Source organism: Callospermophilus lateralis, chromosome 7, assembly GCF_048772815.1.
Source record: "Callospermophilus lateralis isolate mCalLat2 chromosome 7, mCalLat2.hap1, whole genome shotgun sequence".
NCBI lineage: Eukaryota > Metazoa > Chordata > Mammalia > Rodentia > Sciuridae > Callospermophilus > Callospermophilus lateralis.
In genome coordinates, this window is record NC_135311.1 from 125,583,575 (window position 1) to 125,594,500 (window position 10,926).

At 43.4% G+C, this 10,926-nt stretch overlaps 1 protein-coding gene across 1 annotated transcript; it reads right to left on the reverse strand.

Annotated features, from left to right (window-relative positions):
- Positions 1-7,903: 7,903 nt before the first annotated feature.
- On the reverse strand, positions 7,904-10,660 carry Hmgn2 (high mobility group nucleosomal binding domain 2). The gene is made up of 6 exons (XM_076860997.1): positions 10,461-10,660; positions 9,572-9,616; positions 9,357-9,386; positions 9,017-9,067; positions 8,375-8,470; positions 7,904-8,036 (listed from the first exon to the last, which is right to left on the reverse strand). Exons 1-6 carry the CDS (start codon positions 10,473-10,475, stop codon positions 8,001-8,003), a joined length of 273 nt encoding a protein of 90 aa, XP_076717112.1. The 5' UTR covers positions 10,476-10,660; the 3' UTR covers positions 7,904-8,000.
- Positions 10,661-10,926: the final 266 nt, after the last annotated feature.

The window sequence follows — 10,926 nt, forward strand, 5'->3', positions numbered from 1 at the left end:
GGGGACTACCAGGGAATGAACTCAGGGGCACATGCCCAGCCCTATTTTGTACTTTTATTTAAAGATAGGGTCTCACTGAGTTCCTTAGTGCCTTGCCATTGCCAAGGCTGGCTTTGAACTCTTGACCCTCCTGTCTCAGCCTCCTAAGCCACAGGAGTTATAGGCATGTGCCACCACGCCCAGCTTACATGTAAATTTTTTTTTTTAAAGAATAACCAAGTCTGGGGGCTGGGGATGTGGCTCAAGCGGTAGCGCGCTCACCTGGCATGCGTGCGGCCTGGGTTCGATCCTAAGCACCACATACAAAGAAAGAAAGATGTTGTGTCCGCCGAAAACTAGAAAATAAATATTAAAAAATTCTAAAAAAAAATAGCAAAGTCTGGAGAATTGGAAAGTGAACCTTTTTTTTTTTGTTTAAAGAGAGAGAGGGAGAGAGAGAATTTTTAATATTTATTTTTTAGTTTTCGGCAGACACATCTTTGTATGTGGTGCAGAGGATCGAACCCAGGCCGCACACATGCCAGGCGAACTTGCTACTGCTTGAGCCACATCCCCAGGCCCTTACATGTAAATTTAACATCACGATGTGATGGAATTGAGGCCTTACAAAGCCATCCTTGCATGCTGTGTAAAAAAAGAGGACTGGGGATCTAGCTGTTAGTGGAGCGCTTGCCTCACATGCACAAGGTCCTGGGTTCAACCCCCAGCTCCCCAAAATAAGACTGCAGAGGGGAAGGAGTTGAACCTGGGCACCTCTAAGAAGCCTGACGGGTAGGGCCTTGGTTTAAGAAACTGTCAGAATGTGGCTGGACCCCCTTCCAGGACTTGGCATCATGGGTGCTTGCTTGGTTATGCCTGGAGTGGGCACTGTGTACATCCACAGGTTCACTAGTGGATGCTGCCCATTTTCCCTATCAGTGGAGTTTGACAGAGTGATGCATCTCTGGAGTTATTATGTATCAAAGGGTTTGGAGAACATTGATTAAGGAAGCATTTTTGATTGATAACAGACCCCACAGTCTTTTGTGTGTGTGTGTGTGTGATTGTTATCTCCAGAATTATCATTCATTGAGCTACATCTCCAACCCTTCAAAAAGAAAACTTTTTTGGGTACCAGGGCTTGAATCCAAGAACACTTAACCATTGAACTACAACCCCAGCCCTTTTTATTGAGACAAGGTCTTGCTAAATTGCTTAGGACCCAAGTTGCAGAGGCTGGCTTTGAACTTGCAGTCCTCTCACCTCAGCCTCCTGAGCCTCTGCCATTACAGGCATGTGCCACTGTGTCCTGCTACCCTTTCTATTTTTGAGGCCTGCTGCCAGGCGGGCCTTGAATTTGCAATCCTGCTTCAGCCCTCCAAGTAGCTGGGACTACAAGCACGTGCCACAAATGGTTTCTCCAAAGTTACTTTAAGCGAATATAGGGAAATATTTAGTATACCATCTTTACAAGAGAGAATATAAAATATTGCTTGTATTTTTAAAAATGAGAAAAATCATAAGTCATTAAGTGCAAAGAGATGGAGATAAAGAACACAGGGATAGAAACTGGACTTCTTTGAATATATATATATATATTTTTTTTTTGTATGTGGAGGAGGATGGCTGGCAATGGAACCCTGGGCCTTGCGGTATCCATGTAATCACATGCTTTTCCACTGAGCTATACCCCCAGTAAGATGTTTTGTAGATTGTACTTATTACAATGTAAATATTTTACATAATTAAATTGAAAGGACTTCTTGGGGCTGGGGATGTGGCTCAAGCAGTAGCGCGCTCGCCTGGCATGCGTGTGGCCCGGGTTAGATCCTCAGCACCACATACCAATAAAGATGTTGTGTCTGCAGAAAACTAAAATATTAGGGAAAAAAAAAAAAAAAAGGACTTCTTAAAAATGTAACAGGTTAATGTATTGATCTAGCAGATCCATAGAGAATAAACTGATTGTGCACGCCTATTAGGAAATACCTCCAAGAACTAAATAAGCCCTAAATAAAACCTTAAAGCTGCCTTTTGTTCTTCTGATACTTTGTGTGAAACAACTAGTGTTGAGGATACATAGATTTAGGAAAAAACCCTCTGGTCTTGTGTTTTTGCAATGCTGGGTATTGAACCCAGGGGTGCTGTATCACTTAGTTTACACACATTCTTAACCCTTTCTCTCTTTGAGGGGGTGTGGGGGGTACCAGAGGTTGAACTTGGGGACACTCACCACTGAGCCACACCCCCAGCCCTGTTTTGTATTTTACTTAAGAGACAGGGTCTCACTGAGTTAGTTAGCACCTCTCTCTTTGCTCAGGCTGGCAATCCTGTTTCAGCCTCCCTAGCAGCTGGGATCATAGGAGTGCGCCACCATGCTGGGCCCAACCCTGTAATTCTGAGATAGGTCTCACCAAACTGCTCAGGCTGGCCTCAAACTTTGCATCTTCCTGCATTAGCCTTCAACATATAAAGGATTACCGGTGTGTGTGCCACCATATCCAGCTATGATCTTGCAATGTCCTTCCCCACCAAGCCCCCCGACCCCGAATTATCTGACTCAAAGTCTGGAACAGAAAACATACAAGACAGGAATAAACAGCAAGAAATTTATCAAATACCAACAAGGTTGAATTTTTTTAAAAAAAGATTTAGGATCTGAACTTGAAGAGCTCTTGACTAGACAAAAATATAGAATGTGAACACCAAAGTTTAATAATTGCAATGAATCCATGAAACATGAAGTTTATTTTTCATTTTTTACTTTTTGGCAGTGCTATCATACCCAGGGCCCTGAACACAGCAGGCAAGTGCTCCACCCTGGGCCATGAGACATATTTAATGATCATGGCACTAAATATATTAGAAGTCCACCCACTAGTCACCTTTGGAAAATGTTAATAAACCAACTCATTTTAAAAGTAAGCAAAACTGGCTGGCATGAGATTTGGGCATTTATCCTTCTTCCAATATGACTTGCAACTCTGGATAACCAAAGAGCAGAGAAATGAAAAGTTGTTTTTTTTTTTTCCCAAACAAAATCCACATTTGGAAAACAGATATAGAGGGAACCCATATGCTGAGATTGAAGAGACAGGCAAACTAATCACAATGTATGGATCCCGATTCAAACAAACAAACAAATGACAATTCGAAATTTGAGATCTTAGGTATTTAATAATATTAAGAAATCATTTAATTATTTTTGGTATAATGGTATTGTGATGTTAGATGTCTACATCCTTTAGGTATATACGAATCATACTATTCCTTAGGTTATGCTAAAGGGGACAGTAATACAAATTAAACAAGACTGGCTCCAGTTGCCAACTGCTGGAGCTACATGACACGTGCACAGGGGTTCATTACATTCTACTTTGGCAAATATTTCAAATTTTCCATGACAAAAATACCATGACTTACCCAGTAGTGATGTGCTATGATGGAAGTAGGAGAGCAATCTGGGGTCACTTTCAGACTTTTTACACCTTGTGGTACTGGGAACTGAACTCATGGATATTCTACCATTGAGCTACACCCTTAATCCTTTTTGAGACAGGGTCTCAGTAAGCTGCTGAGGCTGGCCTTTAACTTATGAGCTTCATGCCTCAGCCTCACAGGGATTACCATCCTTGTGCAAACAACTATTAGCTTTTTTCCTACTTTCCAGGTTTCTTAAGCAATGTAATGGATGGTAGTTGGTTTTACATCCCAGCCTCAGTGGTGATGCTTTTATCAGATCTAAAGGAAGCAGAGAGGTAGTGTGAAGAACAAATCAAGTTGCGTTTTGGTCACACTGAAGTTGGGGAGCCTGTGGTGTATCTGTATGAAATTGCCTAAAAATTTGGTAAAATAACTGACCTCATAAGAGATGAGGGCAAGAGATGAAAATGTGAGTCACTGAATGATCTCACATGGAAAAACTCAAGAGGAGATTTCAAGGAAGGATGTCTTGGGAAACTGGAAGGCCCAGAGGCCTATAAATTTATAATAGTAAGTATGGACTCCTACTTCACACTGGGTTACAACAGCTCAGAGGCAGAGCTCTTGCCTAGCACGCACAAGGCCCTGGGTTTGATCCCCAGCAGTGGAAACAAACTCAGAAAACTCAAAATGCTGGGTTTAGTGAAACATGCCTGTAATCCCAGCTATGAGGGAGGGTGAGGTTCATAAATTTGAGGCCAGCTTTGACAATTTAGCAAGACCCTGTCTCCAATTAAAAAAAAAAGGGGGGGGGGGCTGGGAATAAAGCTCAATAGTAAAGCACCCCCGGGTTCAATCCCCAGTACACCCCCACCCAATAAATACTTTTGTTCATCAAATGAAGTGAAAACAACCCACAGAATGGAGATATTTACAAACTATGTAAAGATCTAATTTCCAGAATAATTGTTACATTTCCACAATAAAAACACAAACCAATTTAAAGATGGGAAAAAATGATCTCAATACACATTTTTAAAAGATATACAAATGGCCAACAAATGAGAAGATGCTCAACATCCTAGTCACTAGGGACATGCAAATTACAATCACGAAAGAAATACCACTTCATACCCACTAGGATGCCTACCATAAAAAAGGGACAGTGATGTTGAGAAGTGAAGAAACTGACACCCTCATAGATTGCTGGTGGGAGTGAAACTAATGCAGCTAGAGAGTTGGGCAGTTTCTCAAAAGTGGAATAGTCACATGAGCCAGCAATCCCATTCCTGGGTGTGTGCACAAAAGAATTGAAGACATGTTCACACAGAACTTGTACATGATATTCACATGGTCAAAAGGTAGAAACCCAAAGTCCATAAACTGATGAGTAAACAAAATGTGGCTTATGCACCCAGAGACACCAATGAATTACATGCCACTAGGTAGACAAATGGACCTTTAAAACATATGCTAAGCGAAACAACAGTTTAAAAAAAAAAAAAACAGAAAGAAATGATTCCATTTAAAACAAATGTCCAGAATAGGAAAACGTATATAGGAAGATTAGTAATTGGCTAGGGCTGGGGGAGGAAGGAATAAGGAATTAACTAATAGGTACAGGGCTCTTTTGGCAGGTGATGAAAATATTCTACAGACAGTAGACTATTGTCCAACACAGTGAATATTCTAAAGTCCACTGAATTGTATACTTCAGAATGGTGAAATCTATGTTATGTGTATTATCTTTGAAAGAGGGAGGTTATACACAGCAGTGTCAAATGCTGCAATGAAGTCACATGAGGTCAGGCTTAGATACAGAATCTGTAAGTTTGTCATCCCATAGCCCTTTCACTTCCAGGAACATCTACCCTGCCCTTATTTAATACCAATGATCCTGACTGGTCTAAACAGATTCTGTGATTCCTTCCCTGATTAATATTGATTTAGAAATAGGCAGACTGAATAACTGATGAAATAGGCTGTTAAGTTTTCTGACAAAGATTTTTTTCCCCTCCTGGAACTGAGAATTGAACCCAGAGGCACTGTACCATTGAGCTACATTCTCCTGCCCTTTTTATTTTTAGACACTGTCTGGTGTTACCTAGGCTGGCCTTATTGAAATCCTCCTGCCTCAGCCCTCTGACTTGCCAGAATTATGGGTGTGTGCCACCACTGCTAGCTTTAATTATTCTTAAAAAATAAGTCCTCCTCTTTGCTCCTAGACACTGGTATCTCATGCTACACACAGCCAACTTGGAAGGCCAGGTAGCTCGAAAACATGCCAAAGGAAGCAGTTCAAAAAGCCGCCCTACTTTAGAGCTTCCCGTTTTAGGAAATAAATTCTCCTCCTCTTTAAGCCCTAAAGTTCCTAATGTAGGTAACTGGTGAGTCTTCCTGAGACTTTTTATACTCTCAAACTGGTTAAATCAATAAATACTTTCCAGGAAGAAAAAAAGAAACATTCAAGCTCACCATGCAAGTTTTTGGCAACATGAAAAACGACCAATGAACAGAAATCAAAACAGACTACCACCAAGAAACGTTCTTGGCCAGTCACTATATCTGAGCTACAAAACAAAACAGGGTTAATACCCACATCTCAGAGGATTTGCCAAAAAATTAAACAGGAGCACATGGTAGAACTTCTAGCAGTCCACAGCGCAACATTTTACTAACCTGAATATTGATAAAGAACCCTAGTAGCAGCTTTTCCAAGTTCTGGAATATCTTTTTGAGTAAAAACTAGGTGTTAAGCATGTACACCCCAAATCTTCAGCAACAGTAAAATTGGAAGTGGCTTAAGTGGACAAATGATATTTGACCCAGTGCCCCCAAACCTAAGTGTTAATGACTTTTGACAGGTTAAGTTGGGTGTTTGAAACTGGATTTCACTGCTTCTTCTATGTACAAATAACTATAAGTAGATATTAACACACCACACAACTGTCTCAAACCTTAGGGTAAGAGATAATATATAAATCTTCATCAATAAGAAACTTAACTGGGGCTGGGGATGTGGCTCAAGCGGTAGTGCGCTCGCCTGGCATGCGTGCGGCCTGGGTTCAATCCTCAGAACCACATACAAAGATGTTGTGTCCACTGAAAACTAAAAAATAAATATTAAAAATTCTCTCTCTTAAAAAAAAAAAAAAAGAAAGAAAGAAACTTAACTGACCAAATTTTGTTCAGCCTCCAATTTATTTTACTCTCCTGAAATATATAACCGGATGATGTAAAAGCAAACTCAAAATCACAATCAGTGAATTCTATATTCTTATACTAAAGAAAGTTCTCTGCAGATTCTCCAATATCCCCCATTAACATCTTTATTTGCAGACCACCTTAGAAGAAAGTGTCACCTTCCCTATACAACACAGGGACATCTGACAAGCCTACAGCATTTTTTATTAATTTTCAAATTGTATGTCATATGTGGATGAAGTGGACACTCTTGGCTGTCAGCTACCAGGCCAAACCTGAAAACCACCAAAAACTTCCATGTAAAAATACTTCAGGGACTACTTGCTACATAATCTCAGGTAGAAACCACTTCTCTGCTTATACCCTCTCACATCTACTCCTGGATCCTTCCCAACTCCACCTATCACTATGTTTTGGAGACATACTACAAAGATCCATGAAAGATCACTGGACAATAAATGGAACCTCTACACCACACCACCAGAATACATCCAGTCTCAAGAGACTTGGAGAAGCCAGGTTCCCCATTGGTGGGAAAAGATCAGAGGCAGCATTCCAAGCCAAACTGTATCCAGCTTTATTAAAGATACTTTTCATAAACAATCATGGTATTTCAGGCAGGACATGGGCAGACAATCGTTAACAGTATACAACAACTTTCAAACTCCCTTCTTGAATGGACTACCAAAATCAGAAAGCCACTATAAAACCCAATGAAGTCTTCATTTGATGCTCTGAATAGGGAAAGTTTAGAGTGAGGGTTGACATTTCACATTTAGCATGTTGTTTAACAACTTTTCACAAGCCGACCCTGACTTTCAGGAAATGAAAGGAAAATGGCAAAAATTATTAATCTGAAGATCCACAATCTAGAAAAGGAACTGCTGCTCTTCTGAGGGACACTATTCTCAATGACGTCACTGGAAAGTCCAGATTGCCCCACACACTGGTAAAACCAATTGTTGGGAATCAGGTCCCAACAGGTCTGAGTTTAGGGGACTTAAGTCTATGCCGATGGCAGAGAGGGACAGGAGGACATACAGATGAGTTTGAGTTTTTCCATACCACAAGGCATTTGTGCCAAGGTGGCTATGTGTGCCAACATCAGGGAATCCCTTCCTCTTAGGAACAAAGAGGAAATCTCTCAAAACTAGAAGGGAAAAGTGTCTTCCCCCACAGCAATCCAGCTTTGGAGACATTCTACTAGTGACATATGCTCCTTCCCCCCCCCAAAACAACAATGAAGTGTTCTGTGTGCTAACAACATAGCTTAAAAAAAAAAAAAAAAAAAAAAAAGTAAAACAAAATTCTGCATTTTTATAAAACTTGATAAAAAATAGTATTTCAAACTGTACAGTCACCAGAAGTACACAGTTATCAAAAACGCACACACTTCACTTGGCATCTCCAGCACCTTCAGCTTTCTGTGCCTAAAAGAAAAACAGACAGTCTTAAAATCCACATGTTGCATTTATCTGGGTTCCTACTGCACCCACAGCATCATTCTAGCCAAAGGTTGGGTTTTGGATACTTAGATACCAAGAGTCGGTACTCTGGACAATGATTTGCTATATAACTTTGCTAGTCATCTTCCCTTTGAGCATAATTGTATAATTTGGGAAGAAGACATGAAGACATGAGACTGTAACACAGTGCCTTTAAGCTGATGGCAGAGACTTTAAGTTAACAGGAAGGTCACAACATACTTGCAATGACAAACTTTTTTTTTTTTTTTAAACGGGGCAATAATTGGAAAAAAGCATCATACCTGGTCTGTTTTGGCATCTCCATTTTCTGCAGGGTTATTCCCATCCTTGCCAGTGTCAGCTTTCCCCTTTTTCCCTTTGGGTACCTTCTCTCCCTTCTATAAAGGGAGAAAAACAGAACTGTTTCTCCCCACACATATTATATTATGAAGGTATAGTCTGTGAAGTTCTGCATAGTATACCTACCCAACCACCCATTACAAGGACTGATCAAAAACTACACTAAATTAGAAAAAATTTTTAGAGGTCCTGTGGATTGAACTCTTGGTCTAGCACAAGCTAGGCTAATATTACTGAGGCTTGTTTCCAACTTACAACCTTCCTGCCTCAGCATCCCAAATAGCTGGGACTATGGGTGTGCACCACCATGCCATGCTGTGAAGTTCAGCACACAAAAATTCATGTCTAAGTATAATTAATAGAAAAACCAGGTCAAACACTTGGGTGTTTAACATTCAAGGGCAGAGTTTTTGAACTGATGACAGAAACCAATGCTACCAACATCAGGAATAAGGGAAGCAAACAAAGCAATTTATAACATCCATCATGCTGAATTAGGTTTAAGGCAGTGAAGTACAATTCTTTCTGTGAAAATTATCAATTCCAATATTAGCACCATTACCCCTTAAGTTCTTTCTACTTACCTTTGCAGGGGCCTTTTTAGGCTTGGGCTCTGGCTTTGGAGGAGCAGGTTTCTTATTTTGACAGGCAAGGGGGAAGAAGAGAAGATTAGTATAACAAACCAAAGAAAACCCACAATCAAATCAGTACCAAAGGGATGGAAGTTTTCTCTTACTAAAAAGTTTATGTGGCTGGATTTCTTTCAGAATATCAAAACGAATGTGTCCCACCAGTGAACTCCATATGTGCAATAGTCCAAACTAGAGTACAACATTCAAAACCAGCCACTAATCATAATTCATCAGATGCAATGCTTTTTAGTTTCAGGAACAAATATTAAAAATTGGAAGTATGTATACTTACGGCAGACAACCTTGCAGATCTTCTCTGTGGCTATTGAAATAAAAGTGAATAAAGTTAGAAAAATAAAAGTTTTGTGGCAATTTTGTTCTACACTACAGGAAATGAAGACAAATTCAAGACACGAATTGTGGTTGATTATCACCAAAGGAGTCCTGTGGGTTTTTTTGTCCAAGACTTTTGTATGAACCCCCCTAAAGAAAATAAATAATACATACTTCGTCTTTCACCTTGGCTTTATCTCCTTTAGCATCCCCTTCAGCCTATAAAACAAAGACAAAGAACTAGTTTCTGAGGTGATTCTTTGAACTTAACGGGGTTCCGGGGAAAAAAAAACTAGAAGTGTCACAACTTTGTGACACATGTCTGCCTAGCTTCCATACAAGGAGCTGAAGTATTGAGCAGGCCTTAAGCTTGCACAGAGCGCCCGGCCCACGGGCCGGGTAGCGCGGGCCAAACCCCAGCGGGGCCGGCGCCACAGCTCCAGGCTGGAGCAACAGCTGCAGATGGTGCAAACAAACCCCCTCTGGAGGCGGAGACGAGCGCCGTTGCTATGGCAACCGTCGAAGGCGGGAGAGAGGCGCGCGCAATCCCGGGGAACTCGTGGGCGGCGGCGCGCGTCTTGCGCGCGGGGCGCGTGGGCGGGCAGAGGCGGAGCCACACCACACCGGCCCCGCCTCTCGAGAAGCGGCCCCGCCCCCTCGCGGCGGCGGTTTTTTGGCGGCAGCGCGTTCCCCCGCCCGCCAACCCAGAATGCTGCCTTCCCGCCCTTTCGAGTTTGAATCGCCCGCCCGCTGGGAGAGGGGAGGGGGCCAGACGGTGGGGGAAGGGGCGCGGGGAGGGTGCGACGCGCCCGAGGAGAGTGGGATAAACAGCCGCCAACATGGCTCCTCCCGCCGTGGACGCCGCTCCTCCAATATGGCCTCTGGCGCCTGCGGGCAGCGGCACCGCGCAGGGTTAGCCCGAGGCCGCCCACCCCGCCTCGAGCTCCGCGCTCGCCGGCTGCGCCGTTCTGGCCTGAGCCAATTCCCGCGCCCCGAGTCGAGGCGGCGGCGGCGGCAGTGGTGGCAGTGGCGGCTTGGCGCCTGCGGCCCTCGCGCCACGTACCTTTCTCTTGGGCATGGTGGCGACGGCGGCGGGACGCAGGCGCTGGACGCGGGGATGCAGCAGCGCGCGGCTTTGGTCGGTCCGGGGGTCGTTCTCGCCTCTTCTTCTTCACACTGCTCAGGCTCCGGGGGGTTTATAAAGTTTTTATAGCGCTGGGAGCCCCGGACCGGTTAGAACCGGATTTCACCTCCCGCCGCCGCTCATTGGCCCAGCTGGGGTCACGTGGGCGGGGTTTAAACTCACCTCCTCTGGAGGGAGTGAGGAGGGGGGTACGGGGGGGAGGGCGCGCGGGACGGCGGCGCGCCGAGGGGGTGGGGGCGCAGTGGGGGAGGCGCGCGTCTAAGGCAATAAACGAGGAGGGGCCCGCAAGGCGGCGGGCTATGTTTGCTCCCGCCGAGAGCTGGCTTTTGCAAACTATCAAGTTCCTTCCACCTTATGCAACCGAGCTACCCACTTCTCATAGCCC